This window comes from Haliotis rufescens, unplaced genomic scaffold (genome assembly GCF_023055435.1).
Source record: "Haliotis rufescens isolate VD_foot unplaced genomic scaffold, xgHalRufe1.0.p SCAF_3, whole genome shotgun sequence".
In the NCBI taxonomy this organism is placed as follows: Eukaryota; Metazoa; Mollusca; class Gastropoda; order Lepetellida; family Haliotidae; genus Haliotis; species Haliotis rufescens.
The window spans coordinates 32,131,633-32,157,961 of record NW_025964001.1 but is presented as its reverse complement, the minus strand read 5'-3'; the positions used below and the strand labels follow the sequence as shown (position 1 = coordinate 32,157,961).

Below are 26,329 nucleotides of genomic sequence, written 5' to 3'. Positions count from 1 at the left end.
TGTGTCAGAACCACATCCATGTTCTTGTTAATGCCAACAGTCACGAACGAAATGATAATGAAACCAATTTCAAATCTCCAAATGATAGCCGGAAAGGTTTCAAATCAATGACTTTTTATAAAAGGAATATCGGTGTTATGCCTGAATATCTGAATGAACTTTGGTACCAGATTTTGTGACATCCTTTACTCTCGCCTCAGGCTCGGTTGCAGCATGTTAATCGCTGATAAATTTAATCGACATGTTGCGGCCAGACCAGACTGTGTCTGTGGGCATGCATGTATCAGAAGTAATGTGTATTTTACACCCATCGTTATAACATGGAAACAGTTATACGACAGACAGACATATATTTTTCGTATATGTGGCCATGGGTCCAATAGTACAAACAGTTACATGGAAACGCTTCATTCAATGAATCAACCAACATGGAAATTCTTAAATCAGTCCAATACTTTATTGTCAAGAGCAAAATATTCGAAACTAAATAAAGCAGGAGATAACTTTGTATAGAATATTCCACTGCAATAGTTATTTTCCTGACACATTACAGCTTACGTTGGTGATTTAATTTCATGTATTGTACATTTAATTATGTTCATCATTAACATGTATATGATGCCAGCTGTTGTAAATCGTGGAGACAAGTCTGCCGTATTTGGGTTCTCTTATTTAGAGGCCTCGTAGGGATTTCGGGGAAGACGTGGTCCCCAGTAACCCCATCTCCCCAAAGCAAGTGAGTTAACTGACTATAAAAGTCCAGTTTCCACCCTTGCCGAACTAAGCTGGTATTATGGAGTTACATTTTGGCTGGACTAACGAGTCTATGCATAGTCCAATAAAAATCGCGCACCGAAATCGAAATCCGGTTCGTAAACCGTCGTGCAGATTTGGTCGATTGCAGGATTTGCAAAGCATGTGCACCGCCAACTCGTTGTCAGCAGATATTTTCCAAATCTGTTCCTGTTTTTAATCAAGGTGCTCGCGTGATTTGATGCATTTCGCGATGTAAGACCCGTTTTATCACAATATAGATCTTGATTATCGATCAGATAGTCCTAACTGGGCGCCACCATTTTGTTTGAAGAAAACGCAAGTGATTCGAGAGGTGGAATCTGATTGGTCCGTAGGAGAGGCTTAGAAGGGACATAGCTGGTAATAGCCACTGGTGGCGCTACGTTCGAGCACAGTAATTCCAGCCTAGTTCGGCAAGGGTGGAAACTGGACTTTTAAAGTCAGTTAACTCTCTTGCCTTGGGAAGATGCAGTAACCCATGCTTGTCAAACTGAAATGGTTTGGGTAAGCAGGCTCACTTTCTCAGTTTAGAAGTTTCGAACGTAAACACTTTAGCATTCATCTGAGAACATGGTGTTCATGTGTTCATGTACGATGTCTCATGTCCTGTACGATGTCTGACGTTCACACACGACGTCTGACGTTCATACACGTCTGATGTACGATGTCTGACGTCCATATTCGATGTCTGATGCAAGATGTCTGACCTTCACACACGACGTCTGACGTTCATACACATCTGATGTACGATGTCTGACGTTCATACACGTCTGATGTTCATACCCGATGTCTGTCGTTGTATGGTCCATGTATGGTGTCTGACGTTCGTGTACGATGTCTTACGTCGATGTACGATGTCTGACGTCCATGTACGATGTCTGACGTTCACGTACGATGTCTGTTGATCATGTACGATGTCTCACGTTCATGTTCAATAGTTTACCTGTCTGGAGTTTATGTACAAAGCCTGGTGTTAATGCACGATGTCTGTACACAATAGATCCCTGTAAAACAGGACAACTCCTTTGCAGACATATTGCAGCAAGAACTAGCGGAGTGAGATTTCGCCAAGTCTAACTGGACATACACGCCTGGGATGGTTATTTATAAACAAATACATGGGTTCTAGAAGATTCGGGGAAATTAGGTTTTACCCAAACCATTAATTGTTGAACATGCTGGATGTCCGGAGCAGACTGTGTGATAAAATGATAATTGTTCGGCTTTTCCCTCAAGAGTCAATCGATCAAGCACGGTCATGTGGAATTATGATTTTGAGAAGAGTCTCTAATTATTTTCTTGTTAACCGCTTTTAGTAATAAAACTACACACTTCCAGGTAGACCAATAGGAGAAGGGAAGTAATCCTTTGACTTGTCATGCCAAACAACAATGGCATAAAGAAAACTTTAATAAAGAGCAAGAGTTCTACGTTAGTTTAGCAACAGTGAAGCAGTATCGGTCTTAGAAGAACAAGGAGTTCGTTACCACGTGGGGGATTCTAACCCATTCCTTAGACTGGACCACAGCAATACAATGGCGGAAAAAGGAACGTATGGAAATAAAACAAAGACATGTGCAATGCAGGACAAAGACAAGAGCGAAATCTTCGCCTATGTTAAGAATGATATAAGCACTACTAAGTACAAAGTTTTACTTTTGCTGTACAGAAACATTGTAAAGAGAAACTACCCCAGTGTACGCCACATACTTCCTTGTACATCACATAAGTTTACGTTACAGCCGATTCCGGATGTAGATGAAAATTTGAAACATTGATCTGAAACGTTTATGAAATAGAGACTATAGAGGTTGCAAAGGGACAAAATAGACATAGCCTTTCATATAGCATTTTGGAATAAATTTATTTTGGAAACTACAACTGCTTCTGGTCTATCCTTAAGTAAATACCAATCACAGATGTGTATGCTAGTATTCAAACAACGTTCCACATCTTCAAAACCCTTCACATGTTCGAAGTCTTAATTTTGTAAAACAATTCACATAAGGATGATAAGTATTTTCCATATATATTATGATGATGACAAAATCCGTCTCATAGTCTCGTGTCTTCATCTTTTTGTGGGCCAGTCTCCCTTTCTGCGCTCATTTCCTTTGTTTTGTTCCGTCGTACATTGACGAAGGACGCCATTAAGAACAAAAATGCGCTCAAGAGGTTCGCGGACAGCCATGTGAAACAAAATCCGTAAGCTAGCTTCTCCTTGTCATACACCTGGCAATACCGAGTTCCCACCCCTGGCACCGGGTCACTCCACACCAGGCAGATAGCGTCCAAGATGGCACCGATGAACACAGGAGAAGGAATGTTACCTGTTGAAAAAATGGCAGAAATCAGAATCAGTTGCAGTTTGTATGAAAGGACAACTAATTCCAAAGGTTAATTACTCAATTTCATTTAATATGAGATGCTTATCCCCATTTACAATCCTCATCACCATTGTACTGTCAGCTAACCTGAATTGCTGTGCATCTATTTATTACCGAGGCATATACATGTATTTATTACTTAATCCGTGTCAGTTGACCTTGGCTGTGAAAGCCTTGGTCCAGAGACAAAAAGAGTAAGGTCTCATCTTTAGCCTAGATAGGGTTAGGGTAGGTGCTTCGACACCATCTACCCCTAAATAACATTGTTTGCTGAGTGCTTTCTTATGTGATTCATGTCATTGTGACACGTGGAGAATAGGTTACATCGGTTTTATATTCCTTCAGCGGCTTTTTCAAGTATATACATCTGTAGTCAACCAGATTTGACAATTAACCCGTGCAGGAATGTGTCACTTAATGCTCGCATTAACTTCATGATTCACAGTAAATATTCCCTGCATAATTTTCAATATAAATATTTCATATGTCGTTGTTGCATTTTAACGTACGTTTCTGAAAAAAAACCACTTTCACGACCAGTATATTTTTACCCTTTCAACGAAACATATTCCTTACATATTCACACAACACTTTAATTCGTAGATACACAGCATGTGTTCATCCAGCTGGTTTTACTTGGTGATTCAAAAGGATTCTTTGTGCCACTGATAACGTCACGTAGCCAGGAGGCTGATTAAGAGAACATACCAAGAAGACGCATGATCACCCACTGCACCCCGAGGGCAAACGGACGCAGATCCTGATCCACACATCTGAAGTAACAAACACAGACATCAGCTTAAGGCTACACACATATATAATACATTCTAATATTTACATAATAATACAAGGTATGACGAGGACCACTGTACCGGCCTAATTTACCGAACAGACAACCCTATGTGTTTATATGAAATGGAAAAAAGACTTCAATTCATCATAAGGAAGATAATTTATGCATGTCAACTTCTGTATTATAAGGAACACAACGTTTCGGAGTATATGCTTACTCCTTCATTCACCTGATGAAGAAGTAAGCATATACTCCGAAACGTTGTGGTCCTCATAATAAAGAACTCACTGTACTGCTTCCAACCTGTCCGTCATATAATCACAGGTGAGTATTCGATTGTCGACAATAACAACCTTCGTCAGTTATTCAAATATGGACCAAAATATCGTGATCTCCTACCAATTTGGATCATAACATTAAAATCAATATGGATGCTGTCTAAGAAGATGGCAATGAAGTGGACCAAAAGGGATAGACTATCATCATTAGTCTCATCTAAATTAGAATCAAGTTTGCTCAGAAGTAGTTCATTATATCCATTCTTCTAAGCTGTTCAAACAGGTTTTACATAGCGATTTGTTCCAAACATGTCCATATGTAAGTAGACATCGCACTGTGGGCGTATCATTCCAGATAACCAGGTTAAAATCTCATTCAAATCAGATGTCAGTTCTCGCTACCGGCAAACAAAGATCTAAGGACATCCCATTACGGTCACGTCAGAACGACCATTCATCAGATCATTCAGAGCGTGTCTTACCAGATCCGGAAAGTGACATTCGGAATGTGTTTCCTAATCATGCAACCTCGAAAAGGTTAATACCGGGTATTCCGAACGACAGTTACGGGCTCTACGACAGAATCCGTCAAAATCATCGTCTATTCTCGCTTCAGTGGGAAAAACATCTGAACGGAAGAGACTTTGCACAGTACGTGGGAAGCACTGCCATACAATCTCAGCCATCTATGAGGCATTCCAGAATGTTATTTTGTGCAGTTTTTAAATTTTCAATCGAAAACTCAAAGCGTAGTCTGGTATGGAAGTCGCCAGTCTGAAACTAAGGTAGAGCGGTGTCGGGTATTACAAAACAAGCGGCTAAAAACAAACATAATTTAATTTCCGTATGTTTTCCTCAAATCGCTGATCAGGACGGCTATTTCTATGTGCATGCCTTGAAAGAGACAATTCTTCTTCCGGCAGAAAAACACAATATACAAACAACAGGCACCACTTCCTCACACTTTTGCTAAATTTATGAAAAGTGAATGTTAACGTTCAACTTTTGTTTTATTTTGTACAGAAATCTATGAAATGTTCTTGTGCATTTAGTGATGAAATACTACCTGTATTTGAACATATTGAACTGATATTGCATATTGTGATATTACACCCGAGTAGAATTACGTGTGTTTTCATGGTTAATAAGTTACCCAAGAGCTCACCAATTGTTGCTCGGAATAGCCCGACACGAGTGTTTGGAATAGCCCGTCTCTGGAGTTCGGCAGAGCCGACATGAGTACAAAATATAAAGAGCTGACGATGTCTAATATCTATCTGCAACATGTTTGCTGAATCGCAATTACTCGTCTTCACGCGGTAATATGATTCACATTGAAAGGTTTGTATATATTAATTATTGTTTGAAATGAAATTATAGCGTTTGATAATTCCCGCCACCGCTCTAATTGAATATTAACTGGAAATGGAAAAAAAGAACCATCTGGTTTTTCTTCGAATCTTGTACAATTAATTGGTCACCTTTTCCTGACGACTCAAAATATTAAAAGGATGCCGAAAAAGTCACATGTGTGTTGTGGCCTAAGCGTTGTTTGTGTTGCACTAGTCGCATATTGTGGAGTATTGAGCCTGTTACCTTAGGGTGGCTATCGACTCGTTCGAGATGCTGATAACCATAAAGAGCGTCATGAGGAAGGTAAACGGCGTTGATATGTAGACGCCATAGCAGCCAGTTTCACACTGCCCGGATCTGGCTGTAGGGTCAAGGTCAGAGCTGGACTCAGCTTGATGTTGAATGCAGCTGCAGTTGGTGAATGACTGAAGTATCAATATCAGAACATCTATCTTTTTGCTTCCCATAATCATTTGAAAAGACCAGCAATATGAAAACATTCTTAATTGTTTGATGTTTAATTTTAAATTACTATCAGTACCTTTAAGAGCTCGCTCTTTAAAAAAACTGTCTTTCATTTGGAACAAGTTTTCAATATAAAACGTCACTGCTAAAAATTTAGGTAAATCCTCGCAAGTAAAATTCTTCGAAAACACCACTTTGATCGTTTTAAAAGCATTTCCCCATGCCAGTCCTAAGTGAAAATGACGGATCGCGAACCATGAGAATGCTTGAACCAGGGACATCGTACCGACGTCACGTCAACGTCCACAAGAACATATGACACAAGTTGCGACATCATCAACAGAACAACAACGTCAGATGCCGTCCCCGTAGTGTTCCCACTCCCCGACAAGGACTGAAATGATTGTGATTGATTGGATACCCGGGAGAGTTTTTGTCAGCGGAGATTTTACCGTTTTTGCAACAGAACGATTCAGAACCAATCTGACATGTCTGGGATTACACAGAACGACGTTTACGACGTGTTCCAAAACACCCCCCTAAAACGTTGCAGGAACTACGGCCTGTCACTTCTCAGAAATGCAGCCTTTCCCCAGGCCCTTATTCAACCGCTAGTGGCCCCAATTAGGCCAGGTCTGCCTCATTCCACAGGGTTGTTACACTAGTAACTAACTGCGTGAATGTGTCCCTGAACCCCCCTCGTTTCATTTGAATGTCAGGAGTGCTCTTCATATGGACTGTTGCTTGTTGCCGCACCTTCAGATGTTGTCTTTCCGTGTGAAACCATTCCATCCACGGAAGAAAAAAAACATATTTTTGTACGTACCATCACAATAACCTGCCTTTGAGTATATATAGTATATGCCATTTTGGAATACAAGATCGTGTATTGTAGGAATGCTTCAAACAATTACTGATATTTACTCAGGATTAGCTTCAGCCGATTCGTCTTTAAACTATTTATACTACCCAACTCTTTGAGAAAGAGAGAGAAGCAATCGTACAACAAGAACGCTTAATACGCATCTCAAAATGCCGGTGACCATCTCGTAATCAACGGGATCTGGTACAACTAAAGGACGTAACTCTGCACGGTTTAATGCAGCGCCACCTGGACACCACTTATGCACATAATATGTTCCATTACCCGGTCCGACCCATTGACCATCATATCTGTACAACCAGCATGACACGGAGAGTAGTACACAATGTCGTCTGCTCCACAAACTGGATTGAAGGGGTGGCCTTGACATTGGCAAGAACGTTGGCACTCCGCCAAAAGACCGTTTGTTGCGCTAGAAATAAACATTGAGCCTTAATCTCACGAAGGCCATATTTCTCAAGCAAAGACAAATGCTAAACATACGTATTAATAAAAAAAACTTTATTGTTGGTAATTTTACATCAAATAATAATTTTGTTGTTATGTATTCCGGTACTAATCAAAGAGATAAGGGGACGGTGGGGAAGCCTATTTATGAAAGCGTTCCATCTTTACGCCGTGTTCGCGGCCCCACGTTGGTACAGTGTGTAAATCCCATTGCAATGATATTGTTGGACTATTGTTAAAAGTTGGGCTTAAACTCTTCTTACTTACTCAACAGAGACAGTCGGTTTCATGAAAGTCGCCAAGAGTAACGTATTGACTGCTCGAAAGGACTTGTTTTTCCACCGCATCCGATACCATGCATTAAAACACCCAAAACATATTGGGATAGTATGTTGTTTAAAGACAATGGTTCATGATCGGGTCGAATCTAGGATTCAAACCCACGTTAAGCAGGTCGTGGCACGATCAAGTGGCATAACTCCGCATTGATAATTGCATTGCCCCTTTGCTTTCCGACAGTCGTACTGCTCTAAGACAATTCTGTGAAAAACGGGACCCATCTTATTGTACTTGACCTACTCTTGACCAGACCTACTTCTCTCCCAGGTAGGGGACTTCCACTCCTGCAAGCTGGACATTAGGACATCTGGCCAGCAGCCCTATGCTCATGATGGCGGAGGCCAAGGACAGGCCAAAGCTCAGACGTTCAATACCCAGAGCGTGTAAGTTGAATCTCCGGATTACAGCACTGCCAGCAATGTAGCCCAACCCTGATAAAGCTGACTTGGTACCTTTCGTGTTCATGGAATGATAACAATCATAAATCACCAATGACTATAACTGAAGTATAGACCTAGCTCCCTGGCACCACAATCAATCAAGATCCGTGAAGATCCGGGGTAGAATAGGTCAATCCATGCTTGTCGTAAAAGGCGAATATGCTTGTCGTAAAAGGCGACTGACGGGATAGGGTGGTCAGACTCCCTGACTTGGTTGATGCATGTCATCGTATCCCAATTGCGTGGACCGATGCTCATGATGTCAATCATTGGATTGTCTGGTCCAGACTCGATTATTTACAGACCGCCGTCGTATGCCTGGAACATTGCTGAGTGCGGCGTTAAACAACAAACAAACACAATCAATCACACAATCACACACTCAATGTCCACTATAATTCTGTCATGCACGTGTCATAGCGACTTATTTACGACTACCATTGTCTGAAGTACATTTGACTCCAAAGGCAAATTACCCTGTAGCCATGTCTCCATAACTTAATTGTCATTACGTTTTAGGCGCTAATCACCGTTGTTAAACCTTACCAACATTTCATTGTATATTGACTGACAGCCAAACTGGGCTACTTTATCACTTCCCGTTAATTACTGTTATTTATAGTATGACATTTATTGCCTTAATTGTTCATCCCCTGAGTTGTGTCGGTACGTCACCCCCGGAAGTCCTATGTCCAGAGCAACGTCATTGTAGTTCCATTGTTCAGTACTATATATGTGCTACCATTACACAGTTACCACGGTGTTAGTCAGGCTTGGTATTCCGAGCCTTGGCATAGGGACTACCTCGAGCAGGATATGCCGCTCGTAGGAAACGCCCTGAGGTGAGTTGGAGCTCCGCTCACCTCTTGTACGCCTGAGCTGGAAGGTCCGCTCATTGCTGTGTTTGTGTTCTCAGAGCAGGTATTCCGCTCATTGTGCAATTGTTGTTTATTGTTTACAGGTTGTGCATAAAGCGTTCCGGGACAGTGATGTCGATTTTGTCCTTTATTCCCCCAAGAGCTACATGTAATTCCCCGTCAACATGCGCGTTGACACACGTGTCAGGGCTTCCTCCGTTTGATAAGAGAATAGCCCGCTCATACAGTGAGCATGCATGTCTGTTTCATTCGTCATCACTCGGTTAAATGTGAGATGTTCTGGCAGTCAAAATAAGTCAATATCAATTCCTGTGGTTCAGAAAAGTAACACAACCCAATGGCCCACGTGAAAACCTTCTACCCCTGCTGTTGATATGGACTGCACGAACTATGCATGTTCAACTGTGTGGACTGATTACTAGTAATCTTAAAACCTACCTGATATGTACCCGGCGACTTGGAAGTTGACATCGTACTGCATAGTGAGAAACTTGTATGAGAAGACCCCGATTCCTATAGCAGCACACGTGGAGACAGCCGAGGCTACGCTGAGAAGGACGAATTCAAGGTTGAAAAGCTAAAAAAGTGTAAGAGCGGGAGATGGATTTCACCGTGCTTTGATCAGTATTTCAGTAGTTTCTCGGCGGGTCAACATATAATAGGCAGTGTCCAAAAGTGCCAGGTCGTATTCGTTTATAGATTTTGATAAACCCGCACAGAAGGGTATTGTGCTGACATATCATTGAGTTTCGAACCCACGTGCATCCTGGTACGGATCAACCGAAAATGCGTAGGGAATATCTGAGCTAACGAACACCGCCGAATCTAATCTATGTTTGGGGAAGGGATGCACGTGCCTCTTTTCAGACGGCCTACGTCTGACAATGGCCGTGGTTTCATCAACAAACGACAATAAGATATGTGCACCTAGTAGACATGTTAAGCGCCCTATGATATTTTGACCATGAGGTTTGAAGACTTATGTGCTTGACCGTACCCTATGACAAAGAAACCAAAGAGTAATTAATTGCCGATACATACGGACAACAATCATGACATATTAGAAAGTGGTATTCAAAATGTTGGTGGACATTTCAATGTGCGTGTTGATAAATTTAGTACGTCACTCAAGTACGGAGCTGTAGGGTGCCCTAGAGACAGTTGTGGCTGGTTGTTGCTAAAAATGACCAGCATGACTTCCAGTGACCAGATGGTCAATGGCATGTTTCGCCGCCACGTGCCCGGATGACCATCACAACCGTCCTCCTCATGCCCCGAGTGAGGTGTCTGATGCGTTCCTGTATAGGCTGTTGTCATTCTCGGTGCAATGCTTGCGCCAGTTCCTGTAGATTGGCACTGGTTGGGTCCAGCCTATGTTCCTTGCGTCCCAAATGTGTTTCAGCGAGTTGAGATCTGGGCAAAGGGATTGTCGTGAAGGCGTTACCTGTCGAGAACTGTGTGGTCTCGCGTTATCGTCCACGTAGTGGTCCTCTGGTAGCCAGAAAGTGGTTATCAAAATGTGGTAGAACGATCGGAGCCAGGATTTGACACCTGTATCTCTCACCCGTTACATTCCCTTGCACAGTGACCATGTCCAACTTGCAGTCATGGGACAGGCAACCCCAGATCGTGACTGATCCGCTTCCAAAGTCGTGTCTCTTTGCCGCCAGACCCGAAAACGCTCCTGCTCTTCCAAGATGATAATATGACAGCAAAGGACCCTTAATCACCATTTTTAGACTTAAACCTGCCGACTGGAGTCGCTTTACCAATGTCAGTGGTGACAATTTTCTCTGGGGCATCCAAATCTCATTCTTGCAGGTGCTTTGTACCCGTGAAGATCCGGGTTAGGATAGGTCTTCAGCAGCCCATGTTTACCGTAAAGGCGACTCTGCTTCTCGTAAGAGGCGACTAACGGGATCGGGTCGCTGACATGGTTGATGCATGACATCGTTTCCAAATTGCGTAGGTCGATGCTCACGATGTCAATCACTGGATTGTCTTGTCCAGACTCGAATGTTTACAGAACGCCGTTATATAGCTGGAATATTGCTGAGTGCGGCGTTAAACAACAAACAAACAGACCAAACAGGTGCTTAGGGAAAAGGGTTATAGCCGAACCAAGCGGAGCAGGTCGTGATCTTCACGTGCTCACCCACACCAGGCCGTTCAGACCTTGGGGGGTCTTTCTCGACATTCCTGTATTAATCATACCTATTATTCGCCACCTATTGCGAGTGGCTTGTTGCATGAACGTGCTTTGCGCATCACAAGGAAGCTGCTTTTAAATGTTTTTGACTACCAAAGTGATTTTAACAATTACATTCGCGGTCGCGTGGCAGTGATTAACTCTTTCAGGGGGACACTTTACTTTTTTCAGGTTAATTATATATGCAAATTGAATTACTACTTTAATATCATTTCTAGGTGCAGTAATAACTAAGGGTGTGGGGTAAATTGAGGTTCATTCTTTCCACGATACGCATAACAATATCATTTTCCATGCTTGATATATCGAGTGATTTCAAATTGGGATTTCTATCATGTGTTTAATGTTATATACTTGCCAAATGCCTTTGCTGAGCAGAAGCGAGCATCCGGGGCTCCAAGATGGCACCGTATTTATTGAAGGAGTAAACATTATGTTGTACCAGTATCTTGTTTATTTTCCATTTATGAACTTTAGTTCATACCTTAATGGGGGCGGTCGGGTAGCCTAGTGGTTAAAGCGTTCGCTCGTCACGCCGAAGACCCGGGTTCGATTCCCGACATGGGCACAATCTGTGAAACCCATTTCTGGTGTCCCCCGCCGTGATATTGCTGGAATATTGCTCAAAGCGGCGTAAAACCATACTCACTCACTCACTCACTCATACCTTAATGTATCAGGTTGTTTCTGCGTTACAAATTTAGAATTATACAATATATCGTGATACGTATCGCAATACGACATTGTGCATTGCAAAATAGTGTAATGCACTATAGACGTCCAATACCTATCCCTATTAATAACCATTGTCCGTAGGACAAAACATGAAATGATCCCGTAAATCTAAAAATGGTATTCAGAATCTGGAAAACAAAACACCAAGGTTCTGTTGCCTACCAGGTGCAACCTTCTGTGATGAATGTGGTGTTACGTCTCGCAATTGGGATTCGATGACATGCATCAATCATGTCAGCGAGCCTGACCACCCGAACCCCGTTAGTCGCTCAAGTAAGAGAAGCATGACTTCTTGGAGACCTGGGTTAGAATAAGCCACTGGCACTGATTGTTGTAAGGGCGAATAAATTGAATAGGGTGGTGAGGTTCTGTGACTTTGTTGACTGCGTGTCATCGTGCCCGACGCGCCAGACGTGTCGACGATAAGTTGCTCATCATATCAATCAATGGTTTGTCTTTTCAAGACTCGATTATTCACAGGCCGCCGTTATATATCTGGATTATTGCTGACAGGGACGCGAAACAACATCAGTCGTCTCTTAACATCAGGTTTGTGTAAACAAATTAATCCAAACACTTAATTATAAAAATCAAAAATTGTTTCTCTGCCTCACAGAGACAAGTCGTACATATACGATTCATAGCTTCTTTCATGCTCCAAGCAGTGTGTAGCTATATATAATTTCTAGCACTCTTCATCAAATGCCCCAAACCCCAAAATTTTATTTTATTTTATTTCTTTAGCAAATAAAATTGGACATCATGTTGTTACACCGGACATTAAGTATTTCAGATGATACGCTAATATCCACAGGACGATCCGCTTAAATCTTCAGGGCTGACTGCATGCAGTAGCTTGACTGCCTGCCTGATATAAACGTACCTTTTCGAAAATCTAATAAATTTAAATAATGGCAGTACTTACGAGTCGCCGGGCTGCATTTGCGAAATCTCGAAGCAAGTTCTTGATCATTTCACGGAGTGTATTTCCGCTTACCACTACCTTGTCCTCTTTGTCATTCTCGGGGCCTGAGTTGCCCTGGTTACCTGATATATTGTATTATAATATAAATCCTCGTCAAAAGTTTCCCACCACCAAGATTTCTTGATAATCAGATAAGAGATGGGTAAGGAGAAGCTAGAAAGCGAAACAAAAGCAATCAAAACTGTTACTTAATGTCAAATAAGGTGTTAATTGTATGAATAATAGGAAAATGAGCATTTGCAATTCGCCAGCGACTACAAGGATTCTAATTTGGGATAAATGAAGGCAGTATAAGTATGGTTACTGTCAGGAATGAGATGGAAAGACCAACACGAACGCGTCTTAGTAACGTTGTACTCATGTCATAGTTAAATGATCAACAATGTAAATCAATATCTGGTGTCTCTAACCCTACGTTCTAACTGGTCCCATAGACGCTTGGATTGGATTCAGGTCTGGGCTTCGAGAAGGCCAAGGCAGAGTCTCAATGGCGTTGTGCTCGGTAGGGTCGGGCATTTCGTCCATGAAGACAGGACGTGCCAAATGCATGGTTATCAAAATGAGGCACAACAGAACCGTCCAATATGTTATCTTGGTACCTGTCTCCATGTAATGCCCCTCGAACTGTGACCAAATCAAGTTTACAATCAAAGGAGCAACATCCCCATACTGTCACTCAGCCGCCACCACATGTCACTGTTTTCCTGGATGTTGCGCAGATGATAAGATGTTCGCTTTGCCCCCCATCATCGGGGTGCAAGAAAAACCGATTTTCGTCAGCCAATGAATCCTCCATGACCTCAAGTTCCAGTGTGATCGAGCCTTACACCAGTCAAAACGGACCCGCAAGTGTTAGGGTGAGAGGAGTGGACATCTTATTGGTCGCTCTGGCCATTGATCCTGCTGCATTCAGCTGACGCCCGATGGTGCTAAGGGACACTCTGTTGTGGGTTTGCCAGTAATGGCGAAGTACAGTGCAAGTTGAAGTTGTCAGACGTTTTGCCCGGCCTATAAGACCCTGTCCTCTCTGGCACTTATCTTTGCAAGTCCCTCACATCAGTCAATGTCTGTTTACTAAAGAGTCGACTGATTACGGTTTGATTCATGTTCAGCACGGTGGCATTAGCCCAATATGACATGCCAGTTTAATAGCAGTAACTTTGTGTCATCAAACATGAATAGAGACCCCTTAGGTCACCCTTCGCGCCCACTTGGTTGGGCAGTTAAGGTTGCTACCATTCTACAGGCAGATGATGTGTCAACACACAGTGTACCATTTGAAAATCTCTACCTTGAAAATGAACTCGCAATCACATTTAAAAGTTGGGGGTATACTAGTATATTTAAAACCGCGTCGTAATAGTATTCCCTCTTGTGTTATTTCCTGGCCTATCGTTACATATAAACATTTCGTTGCGAGTAAATCTATAGCTATATTTCTGCAAATATGCTCACCTGGCAATCTTTTAGGGTAACCATATAAGGGTACGACTGTCAAAAGAAAGAGCCCGGTCGCGTACGTGAAATTCAGCCACCAAGCACCAATCCAGTTCGGGTCTTTAGGGTCTGGAATTCTGAAACGTAAAATTATTGTGACGACAATTAAATTTGAGATTTTTTAACACAAACCCTAAAATCACGTTTAAAAGACAAAAGTTATGAATCACAATTAATGACGAAATGTATCTGAGTTAATTTAAGTTCTTCTTCTGTAACTAAAATGAGTTTGATGATCAGGATGTCGGAAAACTTGATACTGTAATAAACTTCTCACTCCACATATTTTAGATTTCATGTGTCGCACGAACTGAGTAGAATCTGGTGCAAACATCATTTCTTTCGAATCTCTTGATATACCAAAGTTTACCCGCCTTCCCCTCAAAGAGTCGAATGTATTCGACGAGAACCCTGTGTTACTGAGAAGTTTTCTTACTGAGATTGGTCCACCTTGTCGAAGTCCACGTAGACGTTGTCCATGATGTAGCCGCTTAGGACGGCGTTGGCTGAGCCACCAATCTCCGAGGCTGCGTACGTCACAGCTGAATATAAAGTCGGGTCAAAGTCGGGTCAGTATCAGAATAGTAATGCGTGAGTATGTCAGGTTGTAGGGTTCACGTTACGCTTCTGTTAGCATTAATCCAGGAGTTTTAAGTGATGACATAAGAGAGAAACTTCTAAAGTAGATTTCAACAAAGCAGTTGTACAATATCCACAGAAAGGTGTGTCATAATAGTTAAGTTTATTCTGTTCACTTAGAATGTATCTAGCGATACACTCTTTATTTTTTGCGAACATTAAAATCAAGAGCAAATAAGACAATTCACCAGAACTGCTTTCAGTCTGCCTCAGTGACTGGTTTTCAGACTAAAATAAATTGGACATTTTTGTTTTGTCTTCTCGTAAAAGAAATGTCATCAGGTAATCTGTCAACGTATATTAGTCCTTTTCCCTCAATATACATACTTATAAAGAGCGTTGACAAAGGATATTTGCCATTCTCGTCGATATAGGCGGTTCCCAGCGTGAAGATGACCGTTGTTCCAAACCCCCTCAGTAAATCGCCCACGACCATGAAGGCGTATGTAGTGTAGAGGACGCTGGTTGGCGAGCTGTCGTTGACGGCTGTACTGATAGCGCTCAGTGGACAAATATCAGCATTGGAGGCATTTTCAACGTTTTCTAGAATATTTAAAAGAAATTAAAATCGATAAATGGTAAATGAAGTAGAATGTCTGGAGCCATGATGTCATCATAGTTGTCACTATAATATAATCTACTTTTCAAAATTATCACATATCTGAGTCGAACGATCCGAATATTATCGGGATTTAATCTTCACAAGGTCAAAAGGATTTGATATAAAACATATATTTCGGATGGATAACGTTGAGCTAGTTTGCATTAATCCCGAATGAAATATACTATTCAAAAAATGAAACGCATAACCCGTATTTGCTGAGAAAATGTTGTATATTCAAACATGAATAACTTGGTAGGAAATGAACTTGAGTACATGAAATCTTACATCCGTTTAGGAGAGATCAACGTCCATACAACTATGTCAATTAAAAACTTGAGGTAAGGCATTCACAATATTCCTCAAACGTGAATGGAGTATCAATATCTGTTGTGCCCACCACGTGCACGAATAACAGTTCTCACACGCCTTGTCATGGACTGGATGAGACGCTGGATAACGGCCTGGGGAATCCTCCGCCACTCCTCCTGCAGAAATGCAGCTAGTACCTGGAGAGTTTGGGGTTGATGTTGACGCTGACGGAGACGGCGATCAAGTTCATCCCACATGTGCTCTATTGCCAGGGGAACACGTTGACATTGTTAGCAGCGAGGAAGGTCATTGTGACACGTGCCGTGTGGGGCCGGGCGTTGTCCTGCTGGAAAATCTCACTTTGGACGTCAATGGTTGGCAGGAGGTGTGGTAGCAGGATGGTGTCTCTGTAGCGTACAGCCGTCAGGTTTCCCTGGACGTGGACAAGATCGGTACGATCAGTGTAGGATATTGCCGCCCACATCATCAAACTCCCTCCACCAAATCAGTCCACTTGACGCACGCAGTTAGGGGTAAACGTTCATGAACACGTCTGTAGACCCGGTTCCTACCACCACGTCTCTGCAACAGGAATCTGGACTCATCGCTAAACCAAATGCGTCGCCAGTTGCGAAGGTTCCAGGAAGTCACGTTCTTACACCAACGGAGACGATGAGCACGATGGTGACGACGTAGCACGTTCCCGACGTAGGGTCTCCTGGCTCTCAGTCCATGTTCTCTCAGCCTGTTCCGTACAGTCTGGCCTGATATCCTTCTAAGTCCTGGTACCCTGGCTGCAGTGCTCGCACCCGTAGCAGTACGGTCACGTAAATGGAGTACCCGGATGTAGCGATCCTGGGCTGGTGTGGTGACTCTAGGTCTTCCTGTACGGGGACGGTCATTTGTTGTGCCTGTTTGGTTGTAGCGAGCTGCAAGCCGTGATATTGTGCTTTGGCTAACATTCAGACGTCGGGCAACAGAAGATTGGGACTCTCCAGCCTGCAGTCTTCCAATGGCGATGTTCCTTGTGGCAGCATAAAGACGTGGCATGTTCATTTGGCTTGGAAACACCTTCTGAACGAATGCCTATTTCCGAAAGCAAGCTTGCTTTTCATTGCCAAACACTGCATGCTTTTCCTGCCCAATTTCAACGTGCAAGATGCCAGTTGTTGCGTTGTGGCGATGCATTTCTTACTCATTCTAAAAAAATCACATCAAAGTCAACATTTTCAAGCAAAATCGATTTGTTGCAAACGGAAGTGTGTCAATTGATGCTCTTACCAATATTGATACATATTTTGACGATAATAAGAATACAATAGGTATTATTTTCGTTTTGACATATCAGTAACACCTATGCGTTTCTTTTTTTGGATAGTATATAATATGGTGCACACGTAGTACAAGTGGGTGACAGAACGTTTCAAACACCCTTCCATTTGGGGTAAAACGTTACTTATCAATGAAAATGAAGTTAAACGGTAAAACCCGTCAGTTCAGAAACCCGCCTTCAAAAAGAGTTGGGATTAATGCCACTTTGAACAGTGTTATCATTATGTGTGTTAGGTCTTCATGTGTGTTGATGTTGGAGACAGGGCCGAGATGTAGGACATCGATGCTTACCACTTTGGTGAAACCCACGAACACTGGCCAAGGGTCATACTGTTGGATTCGAAACGACCAGCGGATCCAAGGTGACGTACATTTTTGATTACGGTATAGACAATTGGACAACCCGTGCCGAACAAATAGAGGATATTTCACGTGTCGAGTGAATCATGTTTTTCTCACCGTGTGGGGTAAGGAGATATTATCATGAGTGGCGTAACTCCTACCGGAAAATTAAATTATTTCATTACAAAATGTAAAACCTTGAAAATTCTCTCTACCTCACACACAGGCACGGTTCACCACCCCTTAAATTTGCGACGTGAAAACGGAGTATCGTGTTTGCAAAATCTTAAAAAATATAAACAAAAGTAACAAAAAGTATTTAAGGTCATGAAAATTCTTTATCATACCTTTAGATATGATATATTCAAAATCAACTTCAACAAAAATATGCTTCAAATGTACGAGACCGCTGTTGGAAGCGAAAGAATACACCCTGGTCAAGTAACAAAATACGAAAACGAAACGAACAGTCTCGATTGACGAGTTAAATGATAAATTAGGGAATAACACACGGGAAGAAGCTATATCAACTCCATAAATGACCATCTGTCATTATTTTGCCAGAAACCTATGATTGTGGGTTCGAATCCCGGTTCGCCCCGATTATGTTTCTAGGTTTGTCAGCACCATACCCGTGCTCGTGGGTTTCACCGAAGTGGTAAACATCTGAGACCTGCATCACTTCGGGCTTTCCTCCCACATTAAGCTGACACGCTGTGATGTAACTGGAATACTGTTAAAAGCGGCGTCAAACCCAACTCACTCACTCATATTAAATATTTTGGAAGTGTTTAAGGCAAAAGTATCTAAACGGATACTAAAAGTAAAATCTTGCTACAGATGACACTTACCAAACTTAGGTGCCTCATAGAAGAAGTGTGGGATACAGAAGACTAAGGCTCCGATAGCATTGACGAATGCTCCGATAGCGAGCCCTTTAGCCATGTTGTACCTGGTGCCAATGAAGCTGACGAACAGCATTATACTGACTCCGCCGATGTCCAGGCAGCTGGTCAACACAGCGGTCATCTTGCTGGTCAGACCAAACTGCTTCTCTATGTGCGGGATGCCGGGGCCTAGTGAACACGACGACCACGCCAATATGAACACCACCGACCACGCTGTGAACCACGGCAAGGTATTCATCGGCTGCAGACATCTGGAATATGTCGATACACTGAAAACACACCTTTCATGTGGATTTACGCCACTTTTAGAATTCAAGAATATCGGGACATGACATGACTCAAGAATGGACTTCACAGAGTTTAATCATACGGGGAATCAAACCTCGAATCTTTGCGTGACGACCTAAGGCTTCAACTACTAAACAACCCCTGGTTACTAATATAGAAAAATATAAAATACGTCCACATTTACGACGTTAGTTAAACCAACGAGCACAGGCCTGTCCAAGCAAACCAAATATAATATTTCGGACTAGCTAAGAAACGCAACTCTGCATAAAAAATCCTCAAGACAAATGTTTTACCCGTATCCCCATGTGTTTTATGAAGTAATGCAAGATGAAAGTTCGTCATAAGGTATTCCCCTTCGAATGTGGCCTGAACAACGTGGATACCTTGAAAGTGATGTGACATGGGGTTTAATGTCGCGTTCAAGATTTATGTACGTATATAGCTACGTGCATGCATGTGTGTTTGTGGCCGCTTGTACTTGTTCGAACTAATGTCGGTTTTATAGTGCTAACCCTACGAAATAGGAAGAGCAACAAGAAGTATCAGCGTTTTACGTATTTTGGTATGACCTTGCTAGGGGTTCGAACCAGTGCCAACCCTCGGCCTTCCGTTCTCCGGGTAGACCAGCCTGGTTCCCTGTGTATGCTGCGCGGCGCTCAGCGTAGCACCAACGCAGCATACCCAGGGAACCAGGCTGCGGACGGCCTCTCTATCCTCTAGACGATACCTTGGAGAACGGAACTAGGTGCAGCGACGAGACAAGGGCTCTTTACTGTGTCCTCAACAAGCTCAAAACTTTCAACTGTAGTTGGTTGAAAAAGCAGATAATGACAGCGTGCTTGGGTTTACAAGATCATAAGACTTTGACTCTACTTGGAAGAGACTGCAGTTTTGCTTCAGTTGAGAAATGTGGACATCACACTAGGTAGGAGAGATTCTCACCTGGGCTTGAATGATCCCCAACCATACAGACAAGAATCGTCTTCCTTGAGACATGAAAAAACATGAAATAATCTAATGAGTGAGTAACAGTGCTTCACGTCTCTTTTAGAGGGAGATGGGTAGGGAGATGTGGTGGGAGATGGGGCGGGGGCGGGTCAAACATATGTACATTCAACCATTTCCCGCTAGCTAAACCCAATACACTATTAATAAGCCCTAATACGTATATCTATGGAATCCTAGAAGGGATATTATTGAGTTGTCACACTTACAGAAACAAGCACACAATGACAAAATTAACCAGAGACGCATTTCAAAATAAAACCCTCAGGGTGACAATGTGACATATTCAAAATATCGAATTGTCGTAGATAACAAAGTGGTTTTTTACTCGTTTTTATATATTTTTGGACAATGCGACATATTTTGACCTTGCCGCCCTTTGTTTGAAGCCGGAAAAACTATTCACATCGTGACAGCTGGCCTAAATGTCGGGTTTTCTCGGTGTCCCGCTTTGGTTAATTTTGTCACTGTTGGCTTGTTTTTTGAAGGGCGGCAACACGATAGTGTCCCAAGGATTCCATAGATATCACTGAAACAGTTACTCGTTAGTTCTAAAACATCGGACGATTCCACTTGGGGCGGTACCTGCAAATTTCTGGTTTTTAACTGTATAGTAATATAGAGAATACCTGTTTAGATTGTTGAGGTTCCTCCTGGCGGTTGGTGGTGTTCCCTGTTCGGTCTGTAGCTGCTTCCTCGGCCTTGTCAAGAAGGGATAGCATGACCACAAAACATTGATTATTTGATCTTTTCCAAATTCAGAATATGAAAGGCATTTACGTTTGAAAATGACACCATTAATTGCTTTCAAATATAATATTTTCACACGTTAAGCTCGATTAAACAGATTTGATACTCAATATTAGATACGATTTCATTTGCTCCCAACCGGTTCTTGCCAGTCATACGGGTAAAACAAATAGAAAAAAACGGTGACGGAAGTGAGTGAAAGAGTATGGTTTTACGCCGCTTTTAGCAATATTACATAAATATAACGGCGCGGGACACCAGAAATGGGCTTCACACAATGTACCAACGTCGGGAATCAAAGCCGGGTCTTCCGTGTGACGAGCGAACGCTTTAACCTCTAGGCTACCCGACCGCCTCTAAAGAAGGAAGGCCACGAATACATGCAATATCAATGAGCATTTCTTCTGAGAAAGGGCGGTTACAAAGGCCTTAACGGGGCTAGCCGTAACCCTACTCACCAGCAGACCACAAAAATCTTAAGATAGAATTTTGGAATAAGAGAATTTTATGCCAAGATTGTACGTGACAACGACACCTATGCCATAGTCCCGTAACGGTTTGATATATACTGGTCATATATCTATGTTCTAATTTGCTATAAACTCCACCGCTCTAAGCTGTGCACGTAGATTTGCCGTTTAGGGTATAGGATCCTCTGGTTCTGTGTTCGATTCTCAGGTTTGCCCCTATCCGGACACATGGTCTTTCAGCTCCATTACCGTCGGTTTCACCAAAGCGGTATACAACTAGACCTGTGTCAGTTTGGGTTGCCTACCACATTTTGCTGTCACACCAAGATATATACATGGAACGGAAATGTTTTGTGAAGCGGCAGTAAACCCATCTCACTCACTAACTCACTCGCCGGTTTGACATTTTCGCTATAAAACTGAAGATGTTGCTCTGAACCCCTAAGGTATTAAGTCACACATACACTTAAGCATTTAAATGATAATGCCAGGCAACGCCAGGCAAAGTTGTACAAAGAAGTACCTTCTTAGAGCTTTCCATTGCGTAGGGGAGCTTTACTGCACGGGTGTGCGTCCACGGAGGCCGCTGTTAATCATCAGTCATCTCGTGCTATGTAAAATGTAGGTTGTTGTTTCAGAGACGGGAGAATGCCGTTGAAGCTTATCCCTTCTATACAAATAAACTGTAGATGACATTTTCTTGTTGTCCACAGACCCGTGCTGAGAACACAAACGTTGTTGTTACACCTGCTTACCGTATCACACATATAGCACATCGTGTGACCGCATTAAGTATTTCTATATCGTAAGGATAAGAATTTATGGATAAACAACTTCTTTATAACAAGTGAGGGAGTATGGTTTTACGCCGCTTTTAGCAATATTCCAGCAATAACACGGCGGAGGACACCAGAAATGGGCTTCACACATTGTACCCATGTCCGGGAATCGAACACGGGTGTTCGGCGTGACGAGCGAACGCTTTAACCACTAGGCTACCCGACCGCCCCTCTTTATTACAATTAAGAGCGACGTTTCGGTGTAGGTTCTAACACCGTTATCAAGCAAACTTGCTTGATAACGGTGTTAGAACCTACACAAACTTGCTTTATAACGATGTTAGAACCTACACCGAAACGTCGCTCTTAATCGTAATAAAGAAGTTGTTCATCCATAAATTCTTATCCTTACTTAGTATTCCAACTTGCAAATGCCTATCAAAGAAGTTATTTCTATATCGTGTCACACCTTAGCACACAGCGTCACACTAAGTACAACACAGTATCACACTTGCAGTATCGCACCTTATCATGTCGTAATGCAACGTATCACACATTTTTACCAACGGGATGACGAGACAGGTGGAGAGTGCTAAATCCGTACGTCACACATGTGTTGTACAAAGATGACCCACCCTTTAAAATCCGGGTTAGAATTGGTCTTCAGTAACCCATGTTTGTGATAAGAGACAGCTTACGCGATCGGGTGGTCAGGCTCTCAGACTTGGTTGATGCACGGCATCGTATCCCAGTTTCATGGGTCGATGCTCATGATGTCAAGAATCGAATATTTACAGACTGCTGTCATATAGCTGTAATATTGCCGAGTGCGGCGTTAAACAACAAACAAAACAAGGTTGACCTCGTTTTAGAAACATGAAATATCACGCTGGAATCTTTTTCTCATTCATAAAAAAGAGAGATTTAATCGAGATTAACACTTCATAAAACCAAATAAACACGTCGCACGCTTCAGACACTTTGCATTCCACATTACAGTACATAGTTCTCCTACATACATTATATACATTTATACCAATTTTACATGAGCATACAGACAACAGATAGATCGGGTGCGAAGCTCTTGATCAATGTCTATGAACGAGATGCACCCGGCCACTTTCGACACTCAGTTTCGTTTAATGCAAGAAATCCCCTTGTCAGCCTTAGCAGCCTATACTCATCCACTTCTTGGCTCAAGCAGCCTATACTTATCCGCTTGTCAGCCTATACTCATCCCCTTCTTGGCTCAAGCAGCCTATACTCATCCCCCTCTCACCTCTAGAATCCTATACCGATTCCCTTTTCAACTCTACCAGCCTATACTCATCCCCTTCTCAGCTCTAGCAGCCTATGCTCACATCTTTGTCAGCTCTACCAGCCTATACTCACCCCATTGTCAGCTCTACCAGCCTATACTCACCCCATTGTCAGCTCTACCAGCCTATACTCACCCCATTGTCAGCTCTACCAGCCTATACTCACCCCATTGTCAGCTCTACCAGCCTATACTCCCCCCATGGCAGCTCTACCAGCCTATACTCACCCCATTGTCATTTTAAGAGATTTAAGAGTTCATTTAATACTCGCGGGTTCCTGTATTCAAATGAAATTGATTTAACTTTATTTCACCGACTTCATGTTGTCAACCACTTACTGAATCACGTTGTTTAGGAAGCATTGAACACACAACCGCAGTTTACTGCATGTATACAACGAGAGGAAGATCATGAGATTCGTATTCATTTTGGGATGCTTTGTTTGTTTGTTGTTTAGCTCCGCACTCAGCAATATTCCAGTTATATGAAGGCGGTCTGTAAATAATCAACTGTGGACCAGACAATCCAGTGATTGACATCATGAGCATCGATCCACGCAGTTCGGATACGATGATATGCATCAATCAAGTCTGCGAGTCTGATCACCCGATCCCGTTAGTCGCCTCTTATCACAAACAGTCACCTCTTACAGCAAGCATGGGTTGCTGAAGACCTATTCTAACCCGGATCTTCACGGGTCCATTTTGGTATGTATATACCCACCGTGTGTCGTCGTAATGAAGTGTGCAATATGCAAACAGGTGTTTTCTGCCGTAACATTTCCCGTAATGGGATGTCCTCAGATCATCTTTTAAGATCTGATTTTAATGAGATTGTAAGGAAACAATACAATATCCAACAAGAACATTTTATTAACTTGTCAAATAAAAATCAAAGATTACATACTACATAAAACGTAAATCATTTTGAACAAATATATAACAAAATGTGTAAACATTAGACTATACTGATGTATCCATGTACAAGGCAGGACCTCCTGCATAAAAATGTTCTTAAGGGCAAAAACAGCCATCCAACAGTTATTTCACAAACACCTGAAGTGTACCCTTTGTGTAAGAAATCCACAGGGCTCTATACGATTCCTCCATTATTTTGAGAAGTAGGTTTAATCAAGTTGTTATGCTGCAAACGTATGCAGAAAACAATTCAACTGTGACGTATTTAGGTCACGTGTTAATTTAAATCTTCTATCCTTTTAGTACGACTCGATGACTACCTTCAAGTAATTAAAGTGAGTAGGATGAGGGTGCAGCGAGAATTCAACGAGCATGGAACTTAAACTACAAACAATGTGTAACATTGATAGCACCGTGCGTGTACATTTAGTAGTATTGCAGTTATAACAGTGCATGTCATCTTGTTGGGGTGAGGTGGGTGGTGGTAGCTGTATGTGTAAATGTATCGATAAATGTAATGTAATTATAATAAGTTTGATATGTACTATATGCCTTTGTAGGCTGATCAATCATCTAACGCTTATCGTTACTGACAAGAATCAGTTATGTCGCTACATCAATTGTATAAAGAACACAAAAACTTTTGTAAGAATTTAAATTTCGCGAATTTAAAGTTACATATGAAAGGCAGATAACACCGTATTGCGTAGTATCGTTTAACCGAACGATTTCATTGGGAACGATGCTGTCTGGGTTAAGGAGGTTTGCTTGGACATTACATGATGATAAGTAATACCGCAGGTTTTGTGACTTACGGCCAGCAAAGTGATATGGATTCTAATGCGTATGGATAAGTATTGTCTGGCTCCACTAACAAGTGTTCATAGGTATTGAATATTGCCACCGAAAATAATAATGGTCTACATTTCGACCCCTTTTGTAAATTTGTTGACCAATCAGATGCATGTGATCATGTCAACTCGGGACTTGTCTCTGTACCTTTATACAAGCATATGATCTCTGTACAAGCGAAATGTTACCATGGAAACCAACCGTTGACCAACGTCCACAGTCAGCACTGAACACTCCTTCGAACCAAAATATGAAGGGAATTCAATGCAAAGTCACAATCTCATAAAAAACAAAACTGTTGCTCGTGGGTCTACAGGTCCATTGACTTCCTCTTCCGTGCACCGGCAAAGGAAGCTATCAAAAAGCAAAGTGCCGCAATGATGTTGACAACAATCCACCACGTGAACACACCTATGGACATCCTTTGCTTGTTATAGAGCATGCAGAACCGGGTCCCATCTGGAGAAGGGGGACTCCAGATTTCACAGGAGGAATCCAGAACGAAGCCAATCAGCACCGGCCCTGGGATGGAACCTGCAGTAGAGGACAAGCATGTTTATTCCACAACTGATTTTCGTATTGCATTACCTAGTTCACTGGACCGCCGTCTTAACATATCACAAATATGAGATAAATTCACGATTTAAGAACCCTTTGTTTTCCGTCCCTTAGAGTTCCATAACAAATAGTAATACTGAAAACCAAAACCAAAAACAGATCGATATTGCAAGAGAAGCAACTGTTCAAAAACCTCCCATAAACACATTTATTGGATTCCATTGTGTCAATGGCGGTAAGGTCCATACTGATTGTACTGTTAAGAGATGACTTCAGAAGAATTGCAGCACAGATCTTTTGGTCCGATACAGAACCCGTAGACCAACCATGAATTAAATTTTGAAAGAACGTCTTGGCTGGTGACGGTGTCGAATGTCTAAATAACATGGGCTATCATCACGTAGGACGCTAAGTCTTACCTAACAGCCTCATCAGCATCCACTGGAATCCCAGTGCAAATGGCTTCAGCTGCGGATCCACGCATCTGGGACGGAATAACATAAACTTTCAGTCGTAGTGAGATATATTTTTAACAATACGATAATACAAAATAAAAGACAACACAACAATGAAACGAGACTAATGACTTTGTATATATGACTAAAGATGTGGTATTAGGTTTTGATCTTATATTTCACTGGTTGGTTTTCACGAACATCGGTTCATTTCAGCCGTTATGGCCAAATCGGCTTGTCCGTTTTGACGGGTACTCTACTTGACGACTTGCTTCAAAGCTGATCAGATTTCAGCCTGGAAATCCGGGTAAATGA

At 42.2% G+C, this 26,329-nt stretch overlaps 2 protein-coding genes across 2 annotated transcripts in view; both read right to left on the bottom strand.

Moving 5' to 3' along the window:
* Window positions 1–1,203: 1,203 nt before the first annotated feature.
* LOC125384240 (solute carrier organic anion transporter family member 4C1-like) lies at window positions 1,204–21,741 on the bottom strand. The gene is made up of 14 exons (XM_048402868.1): window positions 21,658–21,741; window positions 20,544–20,615; window positions 19,852–19,895; window positions 18,562–18,869; window positions 15,451–15,666; window positions 14,921–15,026; window positions 14,443–14,561; window positions 12,928–13,049; window positions 9,497–9,635; window positions 7,997–8,192; window positions 7,219–7,366; window positions 5,850–6,031; window positions 3,891–3,955; window positions 1,204–3,125 (listed from the first exon to the last, which is right to left on the bottom strand). Exons 1-14 carry the CDS (start codon window positions 21,673–21,675, stop codon window positions 2,851–2,853), a joined length of 2,010 nt encoding a protein of 669 aa, XP_048258825.1. The 5' UTR covers window positions 21,676–21,741; the 3' UTR covers window positions 1,204–2,850.
* Window positions 21,742–24,086: 2,345 nt separating this feature from the next.
* The window catches only part of LOC124129767 (solute carrier organic anion transporter family member 4A1-like), a 28,815-nt gene continuing 26,572 nt past the window's right edge, over window positions 24,087–26,329 (bottom strand). Inside the window, exons 13-14 of the mRNA XM_048402867.1 lie at window positions 25,979–26,043; window positions 24,087–25,535 (exon numbers count right to left, since the gene is read on the bottom strand). Of these exons, the coding sequence (XP_048258824.1) occupies window positions 25,312–25,535; window positions 25,979–26,043 (289 nt within the window). The 3' untranslated portion in view covers window positions 24,087–25,311. The remainder of the gene's footprint in view (window positions 25,536–25,978; window positions 26,044–26,329) is intronic.